Here is a 22,524-nt window from a genome sequence, read left to right as displayed (position 1 = left end):
GATGTAGATGAGTGTAACTTTTCTCTCTCCTCTCCTCTCCTCTCTCCTCTCTAGATGTAGATGAGTGTAACTTCTCTCTTTCCTCTCCTCACCTCTCTCTCCTCTCTAGATGTAGATTAGTGTAACTTCTCTCTCTCCTCTAGATGTAGATGAGTGTAACTTCTCTCTTTCCTCTCCTCTCCTCTCTCTCCTCTCTAGATGTAGATTAGTGTAACTTCTCTCCTCTCCTCTCTCTCCTCTCTAGATGTAGATGAGTGTAACTTTTCTCTCTCCTCTCCTCTCCCCTCTCTCCTCTCTAGATGTAGATGAGTGTAACTTCTCTCTCTCCTCTCCTCTCCTCTAGATGTAGATGAGTGTAACTTCTCTCGCTCCTCTCCTCTCTCTCCTCTGTAGATGTAGATGAGTGTAACTTTTCTCTCTCCTCTCCTCTCCTCTCTCCTCTCTAGATGTAGATGAGTGTAACTTCTCTCTCTCCTCTCCTCTACTCTCTCTCTCCTCTCTAGATGTAGATGAGTGTAACTTCTCTCTCTCCTCTACTCTCTCTCTCCTCTCTAGATGTAGATGAGTGTAACTTCTCACTCTCCTCTCCTCTCCTCTCTCTCCTCTAGATGTAGATGAGTGTAACTTTTCTCTCTCCTCTCCTCTCTCTCCTCTGTAGATGTAGATGAGTGTAACTTTTCTCTCTCCTCTCCTCTCCTCTCTCCTCTCTAGATGTAGATGAGTGTAACTTCTCTCTCTCCTCTCCTCTCTCTCCTCTCTAGATGTAGATGAGTGTAACTTCTCACTCTCCTCTCCTCTCCTCTCTCTCCTCTCTAGATGTAGATGAGTGTAACTTCTCTCTCTCCTCTCCTCTCTCCTCTCTAGATGTAGATGAGTGTAACTTCTCTCTCTCTCTCCTCTCCTCTCTCTCTCCTCTCTAGCTGTAGATGAGTGTAACTTCTCTCGCTCCTCTCCTGTCTCTATCCTCTGTAGATATGGATGAGTGTGTGCAGGCTCCTAAGCCGTGTAACTTCATCTGTAAGGACACAGAGGGAAGCTACCTCTGTTCCTGTCCCCGAGGATACATACTACAGGAGGACGGCAAGAGCTGTCGAGGTGAGACACGCACAGCCACACACACATGTCATCTGTTGCGTCTGGTAGTAAGTGTGTTTATCAGTATGTATGGTCAGTTTGGGGAGTTTATACAAACACAATTGGTCCATATTGCTCATTACCACTCTTGGCGACAGCTATGTTTACCCTAGCGCAGTATCTACACACGCTCACACTGCACACGCACACACACCTTCATACACGCGCACAGACACACACTCAGACACACACTCACTCACACAGACACACACACACACAAACACACACAGACACACACATTCAGACACACACACACACTAAGACACACACACACACATAAACTTTCCGCCTGGTTTCCACCATGTTTCCGGTGTCTGGTTCTGTGGCAGTTCATCTACAGGTCACTGACTGGAGAAGGACTGGAAACTAGCTCAATACAGTTGTGGAGCTGGAGTGTAACCTTTACTCTCTCTCCCCCTCTCTCTCTCTCTCTCTCTCTCTCTCTCTCACTCTCTCTCTCTCTCTCTCTCTCTCTCTCTCTCTCTCTCTCTCTCTCTCTCTCTCTCTCTCTCTTCCTCCTCCCCCCTTCTCTCTCTCCCCTCTCTCTCTCTCGCTCTCTCTGGCTCTCTCTTCCTCCTCCCTCCTTCTCTCTTTCCCTTCTCTCTCCCTCTGTCTCTCTCTCTCTCCCTCCTCTCAGATCTGGATGAGTGTCAGAGCAAACAGCACAACTGTCAGTTCCTGTGTGTGAACACCATTGGAGGATTCACCTGCAAATGTCCTCCAGGCTTCACCCAGCACCATACTGCCTGCATAGGTAAAACACACACACACAACTCCCCCCCCCCACCCCTCCTCCACTCGACTAGGCTTAACAAACATAACCAAATGTAGCCACTTATCTTCCATCTCTCCCCATAAAAAGTCTCTTTAATGTTCTCAGTCTGCTATCACACATCAGATTGGGCTCAACTGAACTGTCGCCATGACAACTTAACAATGACTTGTTGTGGAATTTTGCAGTCTGTTGCCACGGTTACAGCAGGGGTTTTCCATTCCGCACTTCAGCTCCCATGACCTTGCAGCTAGACAGCCTCCCTCCGTCCATTGGTCAGTCAGACAGTCAGTCCATTCGTCGGTCAGTCAGTTAATCAGTCAGTCACACCATCAGTCAGTCAGACCGTCCGTCAGACAGTCAGTCAGCCAGTCAGTCAGTCAGTCAGTCAGACCATCAGTCAGACCATCAGTCAGCCAGCCAGTCAGTCAGTCAGACCATCAGTCAGTCAGTCCATCAGTCAGACCATCAGTCAGTCAGCCAGTCAGTCAGACCATCAGTCAGTCAGACCGTCAGTCAGACCAGCAGTCAGACCATCAGTCAGTCAGCCAGTCAGTCAGACCATCAGTCAGTCAGACCGTCAGTCAGTCAGCCAGTCAGACCATCAGCCAGTCAGCACTGGGCAAGGTCAACAGATGCACCCAGTCAGTCAGTCAGTAAATCTCATTTTGTGGGCAGTGTGCACATATCCTGTCTTCTCTTGAGAGCCAGGTCTGCCTATGGCAGCCTTTCTCAATAGCAAGGCTATGCTCACTGAGTCTGTACATAGTCAAAGTTTTCTTTAAGTTTGGGTCAGTCACAGTGGTCAGGTATTTAGTAATTATCTTTTTGGTTTCTCATGATTTGGTTGGGTCTAGTTGTGTTGCTGTCCTCTCTCTCTGTAGATAGTAATGAGTGTCTCTCTCTCTCTCTCTCTCTCTCTCTCTCTCTCTCTCTCTGTAGATAGTAATGAGTGTCTCTCTCTCTCTCTCTGTAGATAGTAATGAGTCTCTCACTCTCTCTCTCTCGCTCTCACTCTGTAGATAATGAGTCTTTCTCTCTCTCTCTGTAGATAGTAATGAGTGTCTTTCTCTCTCTGTAGATAGTAATGAGTCTCTCTCTCTCTGTAGATAGTAATTAGTTTCTCTCTGTAGATAGTAATGAGTCTCTCTGTAGATAGTAATGAGTTTCTCTCTCTGTAGATAGTAATGAGTTTTCTCTCTGTAGATAGTAATGAGTTTCTCTCTCTGTAGATAGTAATGAGTTTTCTCTCTCTGTAGATAGTAATGAGTTTCTCTGTGTAGATAGTAATGAGTCTCTCTCTCTCTCTGTAAATAGTAATGAGTATCTCTCTCTCTCTCTGTAGATAGTAATGAGTCTCTCACTCTCTCTGTAGATAGTAATGAGTCCTCTCACTCTCTCTGTAGATAGTAATGAGTATCTCTCTCTCTCTCTCTCCTCTCTCTGTAGATAGTAATGAGTCTCCTCTCTCTCTCTCTCTCTCTCTCTCTCTCTCTCTCTCTCTCTCTCTCTGTAGATAGTAATGAGTCTCTCTCTCTCTCTCTCTCTCTCTCTGTAGATAGTAATGAGTCTCTCTCGCTCTCTCTCTGTAGATAGTAATGAGTCTCTCACTCTCTCTCTCTCTCTCTCTCTCTGTAGATAGTAATGAGTCTCTCTCGCTCTCTCTCTGTAGATAGTAATGAGTCTCTCTCTCTCTCTCTCTCTCTCTCTCTCTCTCTCTCTCTCTCTTCACTCTCTCTCTCTCTCTCTCTCTGTAGATAGTAATGAGTCTCTCTCTCTCTCTCTCTCTCTGTAGATAGTAATGAGTATCTCTCTCTCTCTGTAGATAGTAATGAGTCTCTCTCTCTCTCTCTCTCTGTAGGTAGTAATGAGTCTCTCTCTCTCTCTCTCTGTAGATAGTAATGAGTCTCTCTCTCTCTCTCTCTCTCTGTAGATAGTAATGAGTCCTCTCTCTCTCTGTAGATAGTAATGAGTCTCTCTCTCTCTCTCTCTCTGTAGATAGTAATGAGTCTCTCTCTCTCTGTAGATAGTAATGAGTCTCTCTCGCTCTCTCTCTGTAGATAGTAATGAGTCTCTCTCTCTCTCTCTCTCTCTCTCTCTTGTAGATAGTAATGAGTCTCTCTCTCTCTCTCTCTGTAGATAGTAATGAGTCTCTCTCTCTCTCTCTCTCTCTCTCTCTCTCTCTCTGTAGATAGTAATGAGTCTCTCTCTCTCTCTCTCTCTCTCTCTCTCTCTCTCTCTCTCTCTCTCTCTGTAGATAGTAATGAGTCTCTCTCTCTCTCTCTCTGTAGATAGTAATGAGTCTCTCTCTCTCTCTCTCTTTCTCTCTCTCTGTAGATAGTAATGAGTCTCTCTCTCTCTCTCTCTCTCTCTCTCTCTCTCTCTGTAGATAGTAATGAGTCTCTCTCTCTCTCTCTCTCTCTGTAGATAGTAATGAGTCTCTCTCTCTCTCTCTCTGTAGATAGTAATGAGTCTCTCTCTCTCTCTCTCTCTCTCTCTCTCTCTCTCTCTCTCTCTCTCTCTCTCTCTCTCTCTCTCTCTCTCTGTAGATAGTAATGAGTTTTCTCTCTCTCTGTAGATAATAATGAATGTGCGTCGGACCCTGCTCTGTGTGGTTCGAATGGAGTGTGTCAGAACAGCCCAGGCAGCTTCAACTGCGAGTGTACTAGAGGATTCTCAATGGACCCCAATGGACAGAGCTGTGAAGGTCAGCCAATCACTGCCTCTCTCAGGATCAGCTGACTCCATACCCCTAGGCACTTTATATGGATCTGAAATGATCAGATAGGTATTGGCAATATGGCAATAGCTCCACTATAAATAGGGATTTGGTGGAAACTTCACCTTATTGCTTGTACCTATCCAGGACAGTTAGATAACTGTATGGCCACATAACTATTGTAATGCTGTGTGTGTGTCTGTGTCTGTGTCTGTGTTTCTCTGTGTCTGTGTCTGTGTCTGTGTGTGTGTGTGTGTGTGTGTGTGTCTGTGTCTGTGTCTGTGTGTGTATGTGTGTGTGTGTGTGTGTGTGTGTGTGTGTGTGTGTGTGTGTGTGTGTGTGTGTGTGTGTGTGTGTGTGTGTGTGTGTGTGTGTGTGTGTGTGTGTGTGCGCGTGTGTGTGTGCGTGTGTGGTTTCCCTGGCAGATATGGATGAGTGTGATGGTAACCATCGTTGTCAACATGGCTGTCAGAACCTGGTGGGAGGGTACAGGTGTAGCTGTCCTCAGGGATACCTACAACACTATCAATGGAACCAGTGTGTCGGTGAGTGGTACAGACCCTCTCTCTCTCTGGCTTTACTCTCTCTCTTTCTCGCGATCCTTCTCTCTCCCCTCCCCCCTCCCTCTCTCTGTCTCTCTCTGGCTCTACTCTCACTCACTCACTCACTCACTCACTCACTCACTCACTCACTCAATTCAATTTCAATTTAATTTAACATTTGGCAGGAAGTTATGAAGTGCAGCTCAGTTTCCACCTCATTTTGTGGGCAGTGTGCACATAGCCTGTCTTCTCTTGAGAGCCAGGTCGGCCTACGGCAGCCTTTCTCAATAGCAAGGCTATGCTCACTGAGTCTGTACATAGTCAAAGATTTCCTTAATTTTGGGTCAGTCACAGTGGTCAGGTATTCTGCCACTGTGTACTCTCTGTTTAGGGCCAAATAGCATTCTAGTTCGCTCTGTTATTTTTTTGTTAATTCTTTCCAATGTGTCAAGTAATTATCTTTTTGTTTTCTCATGATTTGGTTGGGTCTAGTTGTGTTGCTGTCCTGGGGCTCTGTGCGGTCTGTTTGTGTTTGTGAACAGAGCCCCAGGACCAGCTTGCTTAGGGGGCTATTCTCCAGGTTCATTTCTCTGTAGGTGATGGCTTTGTTATGGAAGGTTTGGGAATCGCTTCCTTTTAGGTGGTTGTAGAATTTAACGGCTCTTTTCTGGATTTTGATAATTAGCGGGTGTCGGCCTAATTCTGCTCTGCATGCATTATTTGGTGTTTTATTTTTGCAGAATTCTGCATGCAGAGTCTCAATTTGGTGTTTGTCCCATTTTGTGAATTATTGGTTGGTGAGCGGACCCCAGACCTCACAACCATAAAGGGCAATGGGTTCTATAACTGATTCAAGTATTTTTTTGCCAGATCCTAATTGGTATGTCAAATTTTATGTTCCTTTTGATGGCATAGAAGTTCCTTCTTGCCTTGTCTCTCAGATCGTTCACAGCTTTGTGGAAGTTACCTGTGGTGCTGATGTTTAGGCCGAGGTATGTATAGTTTTTTGTGTGCTCTAGGGCAACGGTGTTTAGATGGAATTTGTATTCGTGGTCCTGGGAATTTGACCTTTTTTGGAACACCATTATTTTTGTCTTACTGAGATTTACTGTCAGGGCCCAGGTCTCTCTCTCTCGACCCCCCCCCCCCCGTCTGTCTGTTTGTCTCTTCCTCTCTCTCTCAACATGAAATCTACATCCCTTTCCTGAAAGTTTAACTTCTTCCTCCCTAGATGACTCTAAAGCCTCCCTCCCCCCAGAGTCACTGTCCTACATGAACACTGTTGTTATAACTGAGTCGGTGGCACTTTAACTTCAATGTACTGATGGGAAATACAGTATTGATATTCAGTGACCTTTCCCAAAAAGAACACAGACAATGTTTATCAGATTAACCGGTCCTACAGATGGTTTCCTTATTCCCTTCAAGAGTTTCTCAGTATTGTTTGTGTTCTCTGGCTGAGGTTTGACCCACATTTGAGCTCTGTTTGTTTTGTTGACTTCCTGTCTGTGTTGTTTGCTTCCTGTGGTCAGATGAGAACGAGTGCCAGAACACTCAGATCTGTGGGGGAGCGTCGTGTCATAACACCCTAGGGAGCTTCCGCTGCCTCTGTCCCACTGGGTTCAACTACGGAGACCAGGGGGGGTGTAGTGACATCAACGAGTGCTCCTCGTCCTCTAATCCATGTAACTACGGCTGTTCCAACACAGACGGAGGGTATCTCTGTGGCTGTCCGCCTGGATACTATCGCGCTGGACAGGGGTGAGTGAGTGAGACTGTGAGTGTGTGTTTGATCTACCCAGGAACAATGTCTTTATCAACTTTGATGGATAGATGGGTTGATTGTTTAGCAACAAAACCGACATGTGCGCAGCTATGGGGCAAAACAGACAGGGTTGGCTTAGATAGTTGACAACATGTAAACTACATTTAGTCTCCGATGTTTATTGAAAACATAAATAAATGTGCACAATGTCTCTCAAATACATTGTTACAGTTGTTGGTTAGCTAGCTAGCGAATTTTAGCCATATTAGCATTGTAATGAAATCTGTCAAAACACCTAAAAACGAGATATGGTATCAAGAACAAGATGAAACTAGCTGAAACAAGTCACTTATGATTCCCTACATGGCAGTGTATTGTCATTGTTGCTAGCTATCTGGCCATCCACAATCACAACAACTCATAGACTTCTGTCCCATTGAAGTGTGCGCATTGTTTTCGTGATGTTGTCAGCTAGCCCATGTAAAGGCAAGATGGTGTTTGTGTATGATTCTATGCCCTGTGTGTGTGTGTGACTGACTCCTTTATGTGTGTTCCAGGCACTGTGTGTCAGGTGTGGGCTTTGGTAGCGGTGTGAGTCTGGGCCAGGGAGGAGGAGGAGGAGGAGGAGGAGGAGGAGGAGGAGGAGCAGAGGGGGGTGACAACGATCTGTCTCCTGAGGCCTGCTACGAGTGTAAGATCAACGGTTACCCCAAGAAGGGGCGTAAACGCCGCGACACCAACTCAACGCTAGAGCAACCTCTGGACGATGCACAGGTAATGTCTGTCTGTCTGGGTTTGGTGGCCCATAGAATGGTTCTGCTATCACGTCTTGCCTGCTCTTTACTGAATCCGTAGTACATATTAACTGTGTGGTCCTGTGTTGTGTCATCAGGATCCGGAGTGTTGAGTGTTGTCAGTGTTTACATAATCCACCTGTACTACATGGTCCTGTGACATCAGGATCAGGAGACAGTGAGCCTGGAGAGTGTTACACATCATATATCTGCATGTATAATACTGTATATCTGTACTATATGTAACCTGTCCTGTGCTGTGTCCTCAGGATCAGGAGACAGTGAGCCTGGAGAGTGTTACACATCATATATCTGCATGTATAATACTGTATATCTGTACTATATGTAACCTGTCCTGTGCTGTGTCCTCAGGATCAGGAGACAGTGAGCCTGGAGAGTGTGGACATCGAGGACACCCTGCTGTTCAACCTGAACATGTCTGACCTGTCCAGCCGAGACCACATCCTGGAGTTCACCCCGGCCCTGTCCACGCTCAACAACCACGTGCGCTACTCCATTGACTACGGCAACGAGCTGGGCTACTTCAAGATCAGCCAGAGGGAGGGGCTTAGCTACCTGCACATGTCCAAGAGGAAGTCCCTCCCCCCTGGAGCCTACTTCCTGCAGATCAGCAGCGTGGCCGTGTACAGGAAGAAGGAGCTGGCAGCGCTGGAGGACAGCAACGATAAAGACTACCTCACAGGCCAGCTGGGAGACACACTCACCATGAGGGTGCAGATAGTCCTGCATTAACCTGCACTACAGGACTGACTGGGGTGGCTGGGCTGGGCTGGGTGGGGAGTGTCTGCCTGTAAACACTGGTCTAGGAACAGATTAACTTACCCTCGATCCATATCTCAACCATTAGGATGGGGAGAGACTATCTGACTCTTGGTCAGTGGTTATGGGCAACTTTTACCTACTCTGAGAGAGAGAGAGAGAGAGAGAGAGAGAGAGAGAGAGAGAGCTTGAGACAAGCTCAACGCCAAAGAGACTAATGGGGGGGGGGGGGGGGATTGCGTTGTTTGATTCTACATATCATAGATACAACCTTTAGTGCTACAGTGTAGGCTTAAACCACTGGCTACAGTATGCCTGGCTGTCTGAAGAAAGGCTTAGAGAATGAGAATGACATGGAAGGAAGACATGACAATGACACAACAATAACCACTCTAAACTGCTCTGTGCAGGAAGGCTCTGGTTTGAATGGGTTTTTTTTGTTATGAAAAAGGTTTATTATTAAATAGGTTTTGTATGATGATATGTGGAATCTGCCACCCTTTTGTGGGACATGTATGGCAAATGCCATATCCACCCCTAGCCCCTACCCCCAAGGCCATAAGGGTAGCTAGGGAATATGGGGTAGGAGGTAGGGGCTAGCGGTGGATTTGGGACTGAGTAGCAGAGTGCAGAAGTCACTGATGCTGAGAATGTTCAGAGCTTGGCAGAGGTGGAAGTCAAAGGCAGCGTTACGATTCTCCACTCTTCTCCCTGAAGTGTGCATTTGCTCACTCCCCCTTCATGGATCACAAAGCATTGGCTGCTAAAGAGAGTTTCCACCATATTTCGTAGACCAATCCATTCCTTTCAAATCCCTGAGGGGAGAAGGGTAGGGAATCATACCGTAGCTAAAGTCTTGAGCTAGAAGGACTCCTCTTCCTCATCATAACTATGCTTCTTCATCTTCCCAACTGACTAGACCTCAGCATTACACATAATATTTACTGGTGCTAGTAACACAACCACATAGACTTATGAATGCACTGTAATGCTCGACAACACACAGTAGCTGTCTGTCTACTGTCCTTTTAATAAGATGTCAGACGTCTTCTTTTCAACCAAAACCAAAGTACGCGCCATAGCCTGTCTGCTCTCTATACCACATGTAAATTAAGTGTGTTTATACTGTAATCAATGCCATGTTTATAATGTTAATCTATGAAGCCTTTCGTAAACTAGAGAACGCCCCTGAGAGGAGGGGGTGTAATGGTGCTTATAATGACCTACTACTTCCTTTGATAAACTGTATACACACACACCCTCAAACACACATTAAAAACACACACCCTCAAACACACACAAGACAAATACACACACGTCCTCAAACACAAACCTGTGCCTTCATGATTATGCACTGAGGTCGACGCGGCCACACACTTTTCGCTAGTAGTCAGTGCTCCGTAGCGAAGTCAATCAGACCAGCCGTAGACACATCCGTCTGTCGCTCTGTCACATCAGTGAGGGTTTAGTTGTAAAGTCACAATAAAAACATTTTTTTTTGTTTAAAAGGTTTCGTTGTTGTCCCTGTCTCCCAACTTCACTTCCTCTTTTTGTGGATGATGCTATTTATGGGATGTATCTCAACAACTTTAAGAGCCAATTTCCCAGACACAGATTACGCCTAATCCTGGACTAAAAAGCACTTTTAATACACGTTCATTGACCATGCTTTTTAATGTATGCTTAATTACATTTTAGTCATTTAGCAGAAGCACGTATCCAGACCGACATACAGGAGCAATTGCCTTGCTCAAGGACACAGATATAAAAAAAATTATCTTCACCTAGTCCGCTCAGGGATTCAAACCAGCAACCGTTCAGTTACTGGCCTAATGCTCTTAACCGCTAGGCGACCTGCCGCCCTAAGAGTCTCCCTTTCCTTTGTTCCTCACTTCCATTACTACTGAAAGGACTGGTGAGGAATCCTCTCCACACTACTGACAGCTGAAAGGACTGGTGAGGAATCCTCTCCACACTACTGACAGCTGAAAGGACTGGTGAGGAATCCTCTCCACACTACTGACAGCTGAAAGGACTGGTGAGGAATCCTCTCCACACTACTGACAGCTGAAAGGACTGGTGAGGAATCCTCTCCACACTACTGACAGCTGAAAGGACTGGTGAGGAATCCTCTCCACACTACTGACAGCTGAAAGGACTGGTGAGGAATCCTCTCCACACTACTGACAGCTGAAAGGACTGGTGAGGAATCCTCTCCACACTGCTGACAGCTGAAAGGACTGATGAGGAATCCTCTCCACACTACTGACAGCTGAAAGGACTGATGAGGAATCCTCTCCACACTGCTGCCTGCTTCTACCTGGCATCATCTCTGCCTAATGAAAGGAGATGAGGGAAGGAAGCTATTGTAACTCCAGAGACGGTATAAAACAAAGACTATTGAATCACAGCCACCATATTTAGTTCAATGCAACCCAACAGCTGCATCTAGAAGGCAAGGGTCGCGTTCCCCTGCTCAGACATTGCATGCATCAACCAATGGTTGCGGCCCACAACACTGACTGTGCTATCGACTGACAGATTGCTATAACATGGTTCGCTGATATGTAAAATACCTACCCGGGCCTTGTAAGATCTGGCATGCATCTGCAAGGTAGGCGGTAGGAACTCTACCAATTTCTCAGTGAAACTCTTCCCTAGTGTGGTTCATTTACATTTTACATTTACGTCATTTAGCAGGTTCACACATCATTAGCCCTTTGATTCTACAGGTAACAGATATTTCTCTAAACACATGTATCTAAGGGAATGGTACAGTAGAATATTATGGTTGCCGACTTGCTGCCCAAATATGAGCCTGTGTGAAGGTTTGGTCCCTAAAGACAGGGAAACTCCCTCTTGAACTAAGAAAATAAACATGGTTGAACAGCGCCACTCTGTGGTTATTCAGGGTACAGACAATAATATTTTATCCAAAGACGATTTTCGTGTAGGTGTCCCAAATGGGAATCGAACCTGCAACCCTGGCATTGCTAGAACCATGCTCTTGCGAACTGAGCCACACAGACAAGACCAATATACATGTACATTCTAAATTCAGTGATGTTTCATTGCCATTAATGGCTAAGTCAGCAGGCATAGACATCAGTGAAGCAAAGGTATAATAACCTTTATTAAACAATGTAATTATTGAACAATCTCATAACATGTAACAGAACAAAACGAATAGGCTGGTTTACAATGTTGATGTATCAGTTGCTGCCTGTGGAGCCGAATCCTCCAGACCCACGCTCTGTCTCATCCAGAGTCTGAAACACAGAAGAGTGAAGACATGTTAATGCTACAACACTGGAGTGAAGGGTATTTTAGTGACTTTCTATGAGAATGAGCACAGTCCTTAGGGCTGGTTTCCCAAACACAGATTTAGCCTAGTCCTGGACAAATAGTATGCTTAATGGAAATTGTCAAAGTGAAGAGGATTTAAGTCCAGGACTATGCCTGATCAGTGTTCAGAAAAAAAGCCCTAAGGGCTCAAGGCTAATTCTCACAGAAATAAGATGCACTTAAAATCAACTCTTCAGTCTCAAGTTTAAATGAAATGACAGACTGCTTGACAAGGTGTCTGGGTACATTAAAGGTTTGTGTGAAATTAATTGTAAAGCTGTGATCAGCAATTCACTACTAAGTCTGAGCATGTATGGTAAGACTATAAATGGTACTATGAAATCTAAGTGTGAAGTACCTTTAGCTCCTGTAGGTCTGGGTAGCAAATCCTCTCACACACCAGCTGAGCCACACGGTCCCCCCTTTTCACTGGGACACAGAAAGAAACACCATCACACTACAGGGCACCCAGTTTCCCAACACCATCACTACAATGTTGCACTGGAAAACAAATCTCAATGTGAAATGCATTTGGATTGCTATAAAAAGGAGCAATCAGTAAAACAAGATTTTATTTCGGTTTCTGATGGGGAATCACAGTTAAACTAAGCTCATGAGGCATTTATAAGTTATATTCTTCAAAGATCAATGGGTATATATAATTAATTTAAAAGTTTTAAAAAATGGATGTACCAATCGCAGATGGTCCCTTTAATCGTGGATGCTTTGGGGGAGTTACCCTCTTACAAAGTGCTTTCGATACTTTGACTTTGGAAAGGTGGCATGTGAATACAATGATTAATGATCATTTTTAAAGCTCACCTTCAAAGGTTTCCTTGCTGAAGTTGAACAACACCACCCCCACATTCCCTCTGTAGTCCTCATCCACTACTCCAGCTGGGAGGGGGAGACAGACACTCCAGTTAGAAATGACAGGGTACATTCATGACAGCTACGCTATGTTCTAGACTCGGGTTAGAACAGCCAAAGGGTGACTTGGGTTCTTGAAATCCCCAACCGAACTATGGTAACTACTTGCCTGTCATTTTTATAACCCATCTCTTAGGAAATGTTTTATATTAATTATCTGAAGGTCAAAAAGTAAACGCACCCCCAACATCGATGAAGTGTTTTGCAGCCAACCCAGACCGTGGTGCTGTGAAAAAAAGATCAATACATTAAATATATGACTAAACTACTTTCTTTTTTATCCTGGGAAAAAGTTTCAAGGGGAGGAGAAAGAGGGGTTGAATGAGACTAATCGGAGTCTGAAAGCATTCTCCACTGGCCGTGTTGGAGCATCAAATCTGTGATGCATTGTGGGTCAATTGTGACAGACTGACTTATCTACCAATAACAAATGAGTAGTTATTTATGATGCAAGGTGATTTGTCAGTAGGCAGTCAGTCGCCTGCACTTTCGGCTGCAATGAGGGGGTTCGATTAATCTTGCCCGGACGCCCATGTAGGATGTATTGCACCGGCTATAAGTTGATTGCATTAGATTTGGAACCGGGCTTTCCCTGGGGTGTGAGCCAGGTGGCCCGCTCTGTCCTACAGCAAAGTCTGCTCAAAACAAAAGTCACGTAATTAAGCATGTGTAGTAATTAGTAGGATTCTGTGTTCCCATGCAAAAGTGCTTTCATAAAAATGCTTTCTGCCTTCCCAATGAAAAGTAGTTAGAAAATTCAAACATTTATTTTATGGAAAACAGATGTTATAGGTTTCTGGTTCAACCCAGGTCAAAGTAAAATAACTCCCTCACTGTCAAGTCAAACAATACCCAGAGAGACCCACCCCCATGTATCCCTAGACCAGGGTGCAATTGATAAAGAAACACTTAAGTCTATGTCCTGGTACCCTACTCACCCACTCTGCCATAGCAGCCTGAGGGAACAGCTATCTGGATATCAGTCTTCACGATGGCCTTGTCCATAGGACCAATACTGTAGTCATAGGCACTGTTAGAAAAAAAAAAATACATCAATAGGTGGATAACGCTTCGAACACACCGACTGCATTCTTGCGTTTTGGTAATCCAGAAGTACATTCATTTCCAATGGAACGCTGCGTTGCAGAGGCAGTTGCAGTGCGTTCTGTGTGGTGCATACGTTGGTGAACGTATGCGTCAAACTGTATTTGTAAACGGGTTGACAAACGGTAGCAGAAGGTGTGGGACATGGTGGAGGAAAAACGATGTCTAACAGAGGTGGTAGGTGTGGTGAAGTTCTCGGAGCCAGAGGCTTGCACAGAGGGTCAGGATAAAGATGAGACTGTGACAGTAAGAGTTAAGTTTTTGGAAAGAGTGGACCCTTGCCTTTTGGCTGACCATTTGTGGTTTCAAGATGGAAAAGGGCGCCATTGAAAGGAGTGATTACTGGGGTAGCAGTAAATGTAAAAGTGGACCAACTGAAGGGGAAGATTCCCGATGTTTGTGATGCTCGTCGTTTGGTGTGACGCAAACAGGGGGGCGAGAGTGAGGAAACAGAAGAGTCATTGTCTGTTCTTTTGAGTTTTGATGTTGAGTCTTTGCCTGACAAAGTGAAGTTAGGATATATGTTATCCTGTACAAGCTTATGTGCCAAATACATTATGATGTTACAGGTGTCAAACGTATGGGCATGTAGCAGCAGTATGTAGGAGGGAGGTTCCAAGGTGTGAGAAGTGTGTAGAAGGGCATGAAACGAAGGAATGTGTAGCATTGGGGAAAGTAGTGGTATGTGCTAATTGTAGGGGTGGTAATGGGGCTGGGGATCAGAAATGTCCCGTGCGAGAGATGCAGGTTGAGGTTTCCAGGGTAAGAGTAGTGAAGAAGTTGTCATATGCTGAGGCAGTGAAGAATGTAGAGGAAGAGGGGTCGGGTGGGGAGTGGTGAGAGTAGTAGATTTGTACCAGTACAGAGGGATAGGCCAGCAAGTGATATGTTTCAGTAAGATTGGATTTTTAGCGTTTATAGCAATGGTTATTAATTGTACTGCAGGGATGGAACGTAAGTCGAAGAAAATTGAGGTTGTGGTGGCAGCTGCAGAGAGGTATTTGGGTGTGCGAGACTTGACATCAGAAGAGTTACAGGGAGTGTTAAGTGGTGATGTCCCATCATTTCAGGTTGATGGCATGAGGTAGGAATGAATATAATTAAATAGTGGAGAAGGGTGGTTTTAATTATTATTAATAATGTTGAACTTGTGAGTGTAGTGTTAGATGGTAGGGTATTAATTTTTTATTTATTTTTCAAGCAAAATATAAGGGAGTTGTACTCCAGTCTAGTAGGTGGCGGTAATGCAACAAATTGGATGCCAACTGCCGTTAAACCTCATTGAAGAAGAAGTAGCAGAAGGTGAATGTTGAACACATATCTAGATGATGCTGCATACTATTTTGCGCAATGACACAGTCAGTGTGTTCAAAGCGTTACAGTCGCTAACTTAAAGGCAGTGACCTACATCTAGCTCCCCTCCCAATCATTAGTGCTAGCCTGCTCCTCCTACTAGCTAACTACCAAACTTGTCTCCTAGTTAGGTAGCCTAGATGTGATGTCAAGACAACATTATGCATGGTCTTGTTTGTTAACTAGAGTTTTACTTTAGAAAAATAAACAGCCACATGCAGGATACACTTACTGCAATGTTTTAAATTCAAGTAGCTAGCTAACTAGCTAGGTAAATTCAAGTAAATACAAGCAAGTAAAATGTATAACGTTCAAATCATTTCGAGGCACCCTGTCCCCGACTCTGACCCACCTGAACAGGTCGTAGCCTGCAGCTTTAGCAGAGCCCCGGGTAGGAGCAGTGGCATGTTCAGACAGCTTGGAGAACTTCAGCACCGGTATCTTCACATCCTCTGCCACCGCATCTGGCCTTGTCCTCTTCAGTGGATAAACTTCTGCGGCATCTGTCACTTCTGAGCAAGGCATGTTTACAAAGTTTGTGGTAAGAAAGTTGCGTTACTTCCAAAATAATAAGATAGCTATGTTTTGTTTAATAAAGTTAGCTAAATAGCTAGCTAGTTCAAATCAGGCGAGTTGTTGCTACTTCTCTGACAGGACTCCTATTAGAAGTACACTTTCCCTCCAATTTTGAATATCCCCGCCAAATTAAATTGGACACTCCCTCATTGAAAAAAATAGAAGAAAAAAATAGCGAGTTCTGACAACTTCACCAGTGAGCTGAATTACATTTACATTTTAGTCATTTAGCAGACGCTCTTATCCAGAGCGACTTACAGTTAGTGAATACATATATATATAAAAAAATATATATACTGGCCCCCTGTGGGAATCAAACCCACAACCCTGGCGTTGCAAACGCCATGCTCTATCAACTGAGCTACATCCCTGCCGGCCATTCCCTCCCCTACCCTGGACGACGCTGGGCCAATTGTGCGCCGCCCATGAGTCTCCCGGTCGCGGCCGGCTGCGACAGAGCCTGGATTCGAACCAGGATCTCTAGTGGCACAGTTAGCACTGCGCCACTCAAGAGAGCTCGACTGAATGACTGTAAAACTTTAAGTTTGCTAATCCTTCTTTGAATGATACATTCTTGACTTCGGTAAAACACTCGACTACAAATCTGACAACAGTACAATTACCAGTATCTACACATTTAGCTACTGACTACTCACCATGTCAATACTAAAGTTGATAATACAACAACCAGTTAACATAGCAAGGTAGCTAACTATCTCACGGTAACGTTAGCTGCTAGTGTTAGCAAGCATAATACATTACTGAAAAGCAATGTAGCTAGCCAACTAGCTACCTGCATTCTCGCATCCTTTTCTCCTGGCCAGAGTAGGAGAATGCAGATAAAATGTCCTGTGTGAGAGTACTGAAGACTGGGCACCGATAATCGATGAACAACACCGCCAGTAGAGCCTCTGCTTAGCAACGAAGTGCTCCATCTTGTTAAAGATACAGTCCTCCCGGCTGCGGCGGCATCATCTACAGTGCCTTCAGAAAGTATTCATACCCCTTGACTTATTCCACACTTTGTTGTGTTACAGCCCGAATTCGAAATTGATCCAAAATAATAATAATCTCTCACCCATCTACACACAATACCCCATAATTACAAAGTGCAAATATGTTTTTATACATTTTTGCTAATTTATTGAGAATGAAAGAGAAATAGGGTGAGTATTGCTTGTGGGACATAAACGCTTTGTAATGGATATCTTTAAATGGATACAATAACATAACCAACAATCAATGCCTGTTTGTTAGTCATTTTAATTCTGAACTGGAATAAACGGATTGATCACATCACACAGACGTATAACAGAAGTAGTGCAACCCTAAGTAAGTCAGGCCTAATGTACATCTTACTGTAGAAAGTATTGTTGAAAAAAAGGTCTAGGTTGGAACTGTTGCTGTTAAAATACAATAAATATGTTTTATTCTGAACTGGAATAAACTGATAAAACAGATACACACACACAGCCCTAATGACAGGTGTGTGGCTGGTTGAAGTTTTCAACAAGCATGTCTATTCTGGCCTCAGTTTTTGACAGTGCATCCCAGAGGTCATGCTCAGCATTGAGTCTGTTTCTGTACTTGTTTTTTAAAAGTATGCCAGGGTTGAGAACCCTGACTCGCATAGGTATGTGGTGCCAAACTGGCTCAGAACATCTACTGCTTTCTCAGTCAAGACAGGAGACCGCTTCCTGCTGTAGATGAGCAACCCAGAACTGTGTGTGTTTGCCTCAAAAAGCATCTTGCTTCAATTAGTTTATTCCAGAAGAAAAATGATTATTTGTATTTTAACAGCAACAGTTTCAACCTAAACTTGTTTTCAACAATAATTTCTACAGTCAGACGTACAGTAGGCCCGATAATGTTTCATCTTCATCTGTACTGTTACTTGGGGTTGCACTATCAGTAGCTAGCTAGCTTGCTTTGGCTAACGTTAGCTGGCTAGCTATTAGCTGTGTACAAGGGGATTGTTTGAAAGATAAACTCACATCTACTACTATGAGACATAGTAATCCCTTATTTCTGCTTATCATCACCTGTTATAAAATGACAACAATGCCTTGCTAGCTGATTTACTTTTCCACTGTCGAAGCACTGTTTCCTGAAGCATTCTGCCCTATTCTGAAATAACTCCCTGGGTTTACCGTCATGCTGTGGATGTTTGATCATGACGTGTCTTTTTAATTTGTTCGTTTTGAGAGACTCATTACCAAGCACTTCCCCGCACAAAAAAAACAATGTGGGCGCTCCTCGTTATTTCTCAAAGTTTGTATTAAACCAAGCTAGAGAAACTCATCGCTGTATTTGTGTTTCATGACGATTGAGTCCATTTGATGAGTGGGAACGGCACGTCAGTGGTCGACATTTCATCTGCTGCTGAATGACAGCGCTGCAGTGTGTGGGTCTTCTTCGATGAGGTTTAACGGCGGTTGGCATCCAATGAATGTTGCATTACCGCCACCTACTAGACTGAAAAAATAAAACAAATACCCTACCATCTAACACTACACTCGTAAAAAATAAATAAAGAACACCACCCTACTCCACTATTTAAATCAATTTAGTCCTACCTCAGGCCAACAACCTGAAAGGATGGGACACCACCACTTAACACACCCTGGTAACTCTTTTGATGTCAAGTCTCGCACACCCAAATACCTCTATGCAGCTGCCACCACAACCTCAATTTTCTGCACCATATGTTAAAAATCCAATCTTAGTGAAACATTCACTACCGGTCAAATGTTTTAGAACACCTACTCATTCAAGGGTCTTTCTTTATTTTTGCTATTTTCTACATTGTAGAATAATAGCGAAGACATCAAAACTATGAAATAACACATATGGAATCATGTAGTAACCAAAAAAGTGTTAAACAAATCAAAATATAGTTTATATTTGAGATTCTTCAAATAGCCACCCTTTGCCTTCATGACAGCTTTGCACACTCTTGGCATTCTCTCAACCAGCTTCATGAGGTAGTCACCTGCAATGCATTTCAATTAACAGGTGTGCCTTCTTAAAAGTTAATTTGTGGAATTTCTTTCCTTCTTAATGCGTTTGAGCCAATCAGTTGTGTTATGACAAGGTACGGGGGGGTATACAGAAGATAGCCCCATTTGGTAAAAGACCAAGTCCATATTATGACAACAACAGCTCAAATAAGCAAAGAGAAACGACACATTAAGACATGAAGGTCAGTTAATACGGAACATTTCAAAAACTTTGAAAGTTTCTTCAAGTGCAGTCGCAAAAACCATCAAGCGCTATGATGAAACTGGCTCTCATGAGGACCGCCACAGGAATGGAAGACCCAGAGTTACCTGTGCTGCAGAGGATAAGTTCATTAGAGTTACCAGCCTCAGCAATTGCAGCCCAAATAAATGTTTCACAGAGTTCAAGTAACAGACACATCTCAACATCAACTGTTCAGCGGAGACTGTGTGAATCAGGCCTTCATGGTTGAATTACTGCAAAGAAACCACTACTAAAGGACACCAATAATAAGAAGAGACTTGCTTGGGACAAGAAACACGATCAATGGACATTAGACCGGTGGAGATTTGTCCTTGTGGTCTGGAGTCTAAATTTGAGATTTTTTGTTCCAACCGCCATGTCTTTGTAAGACGCGGTGTGGGTGAACAGATGATCTCCGCATGTGTATTTCCCACCGTAAAGCATGGAGGAGGAGGTGTTATGGTGTGGGGGTGCTTTGCTGGTGACACTGTCTATGATTTATTTACACTTAACCTGCATGGCTACCACAGCATTCTGCAACGATACGCCATCCCATCTGGTTTGGGCTTAGTGGGACTATCATTTGTTTTTCAACAGGACAATGACCCAACACACCTCCAGGCTGTGTTAGGGCTATTTTACCAAGAAGAAGAGTGATGGAGTGCTGCATCAGATGACCTGGCCTCCACAATCCCCCGACCTCAACCTAATTGAGATGGTTTGGGATGAGTCGGACCACAGAGTGAATGAAAAGCATCCAACAAGTGCTCAGCATATGTAGGAACTCCTTCAAGACTGTTGGAAAAGCATTCCAGGTGAAGCTGGTTGAGAGAATGCCAAGAGTGTGCAAAGCTGTCATCAAGGCAAAGGGTGGCCATTTGAAGAATCTCCAATATAAAATATATTTTGAATTGTTTAACACTTTTTTGGTTACTACATGATTCCATATGTGTTATTTCATAGTTTTGATGTCTTCACTATTATTCTACAATGTAGAAAATAGTAAAAATAAAGAAAAACCCTTAAATGAGTAGGTGTTCTAAAACCTTTGACCGGTAGTGTATATCACTTGTTGACCTATCCCTCTGTACTGGTACAGATCTCCTACTCACATCACTCCTCTCAGGATCCCTCCCCCTTGATCCATCTTCCTCTACTTTCTTCACTGCCTCAGCATATGACAACTTCTGCACTACTCTAACCCTGGAAACCTCAACCTGCCTCTCTCGCACGGGACATTTCTGATCACCAGCCACATTTGCACCCCTACAATTAACATATACCACTACTTTCCCCAATGCTACACATTTCTTTGTCTCATGTGTAACAGTGTTGCTTCCGTCCCTCTCCTCGCCCCTACCTGGGCTTGAACCAGGGACCCTCTGCACACATCGACAACAGTCACCCTCGAAGCACCGTTACCCGTCGCTCCACAAAAGCTGCGGCCCTTGCAGAGCAAGGCAAACAACTACTTCAAGGTCTCAGAGCGAGTGACGTCACCGATTGAAATGCTACTAGCACGCACCGCTAACTAGCTAGCCATTTCACACCGGTTACACATGCCCTTCTGCACACTTCTCACACCTAGGAACCTCCTTCCTACACACTGCTGCCATATGCCCATAAGCTTGACACCTGTAACAATGTAATGTATTTGGCACAAAAGCTCGTACAGGATAACTTATATATCCTAACATCACTTTGTCAAGCAAAGACTCAACATCAAAACTCAAAAGAACAGACAGACTCACGCCACCCTTTCTGTGTCGCACCAAACGACGAGCATCACAAACACCGGGAATCTTCCCCTTTGGTTGGTCAACTTTTACATTTACTGCTACCCCAGTAATCACTCCTTTCAACGGCGCCCTTTTCTTGAGCGCAAAACGATTCACATCTCTTGCCCCCATTCGTTTAGCGCGGAGCGCCAGCTCCCTCTGACGAGCAGAAACACAAACAATTATCACTAAACCACTTCTGGTTACCCTCACCGATTCCACAGCACCCAACACTGTTTTCACCCATCCTGAAACCACAAATGGATCAGCCAAAAGACAAGGTTCCACTTTTTCCAAAAACGGACATACATCTTGTTCTTGCCTTCTCAAGGGACGCCGTTTAACCGGCTGTCACAATCTCCGTACAATCAGCACCAACCCCTCAGGATGTAGCGCTCAACAGTGCATCCCACAGAGCGCGTCTTGATGTTCTTCTTTATCAATAGCTACCGCAACGCTTTTCCATTTCAAATAAGCGCACTCTTCCAACCACCATCCACCGTCACTCGTTCAGCGTGTGGGTCGCGGAGTGATCTTCAATAAAACTACAAAGAGAGCTGTAGTGTCGAGTCAAAGTTGCTAGTCATTGCTGATAAACAAAGGAGTCCGCTCATACTGAACCCTTGATCATAAGTTTTATTCATATCACAAGATTCCAGCATAAGTTTTACAGATGTCATGACCACCCGGAGAGCGGCGTCCCAGATTGCAATGGCCGCTCTAACCTCTTCTTCGTTTTTACCCAGTATATATAATCTTCCCAAGATATGGGTGGCTACCTCTACTGTCCAATCCCCTGTCTACAACACACACTTCCTGTCTGTTGTATGTGGCGTCACCCTAAAACAATTCCCTCTGACACTAAAATAAACATCCTCTCAGGTTCCACTTAAAAACATTAACAAAGTCATAATCTTCATATACTACAGAGCGCAGTTGCACTTGGCCAAATTAATTCCAGTAATTAATGAAATAATTATACATTTACTCTGACACGTCGCGACCCATACTTTAAGAAATGCTGCTCTGGAGTCATAATGGTAAAATGACAGTAAATAATGTTAAGCTTACAAAAAACTAAGAAAGGATATTCAGTGTTTCATTACTCTCACCTTTTTAGAATAGTCTTAAATTGGGACACCCTGTTACTGTCAAACTGGGACACCCTGTTACTGTCAAACTGGGACACCCTGTTACTGTCAAACTGGGACACCCTGTTACTGTCAAACTGGGACACCCTGTTACTGTCAAACTGGGACACCCTGTTACTGTCAAACTGGGACACCCTGTTACTGTCAAACTGGACACCCTGTTACTGTCAAACTGGACATCCTGTTACTGTCAAACTGGACACCCTGTTACTGTCAAACTGGGACACCCTGTTACTGTCAAACTGGACATCCTGTTACTGTCAAACTGGGACACCCTGTTACTGTCAAACTGGACATCCTGTTACTGTCAAACTGGACACCCTGTTACTGTCAAACGGGACACCCTGTTACTGTCAAACTGGGACACCCTGTTACTGTCAAACTGGGACACCCTGTTACTGTCAAACTGGACACCCTGTTACTGTCAAACTGGGACACCCTGTTACTGTCAAACTGGACACCCTGTTACTGTCAAACTGGACACCCTGTTACTGTCAAACTGGACACCCTGTTACTGTCGAACTGGGACACCCTGTTA

The 22,524-nt window shown here is 44.3% G+C and overlaps 2 protein-coding genes across 2 annotated transcripts in view; one reads left to right on the top strand and one right to left on the bottom strand.

Moving 5' to 3' along the window:
- LOC311125321 (fibrillin-2-like) overlaps positions 1-11,398 on the top strand; it is a gene marked incomplete at its 5' end in the record, with an annotated part of 31,737 nt that extends 20,339 nt beyond the window's left edge. Inside the window, 7 exons of the mRNA XM_084199373.1 lie at positions 973-1,095; positions 1,772-1,888; positions 4,485-4,613; positions 5,051-5,170; positions 6,700-6,928; positions 7,490-7,706; positions 8,099-11,398. Coding sequence (XP_084055499.1) covers positions 973-1,095; positions 1,772-1,888; positions 4,485-4,613; positions 5,051-5,170; positions 6,700-6,928; positions 7,490-7,706; positions 8,099-8,479 — 1,316 coding nt within the window. The 3' untranslated portion in view covers positions 8,480-11,398. The remainder of the gene's footprint in view (positions 1-972; positions 1,096-1,771; positions 1,889-4,484; positions 4,614-5,050; positions 5,171-6,699; positions 6,929-7,489; positions 7,707-8,098) is intronic.
- Positions 11,399-11,615: 217 nt separating this feature from the next.
- Positions 11,616-16,796, bottom strand: LOC311125320 (deoxyuridine 5'-triphosphate nucleotidohydrolase-like). The gene is made up of 7 exons (XM_084199372.1): positions 16,608-16,796; positions 15,591-15,750; positions 13,720-13,811; positions 12,963-13,007; positions 12,674-12,748; positions 12,210-12,280; positions 11,616-11,775 (listed from the first exon to the last, which is right to left on the bottom strand). Exons 1-7 carry the CDS (start codon positions 16,747-16,749, stop codon positions 11,719-11,721), a joined length of 642 nt encoding a protein of 213 aa, XP_084055498.1. The 5' UTR covers positions 16,750-16,796; the 3' UTR covers positions 11,616-11,718.
- Between the last annotated feature and the right edge of the window lie 5,728 nt (positions 16,797-22,524).

Source organism: Coregonus lavaretus, assembly GCF_964263955.1.
Source record: "Coregonus lavaretus genome assembly, contig: HAP1_SCAFFOLD_3421, whole genome shotgun sequence".
Lineage (NCBI taxonomy): Eukaryota > Metazoa > Chordata > Actinopteri > Salmoniformes > Salmonidae > Coregonus > Coregonus lavaretus.
Note: the sequence above shows the minus strand (reverse complement) of the source record. Positions and strands in the feature narration are given on the sequence as shown.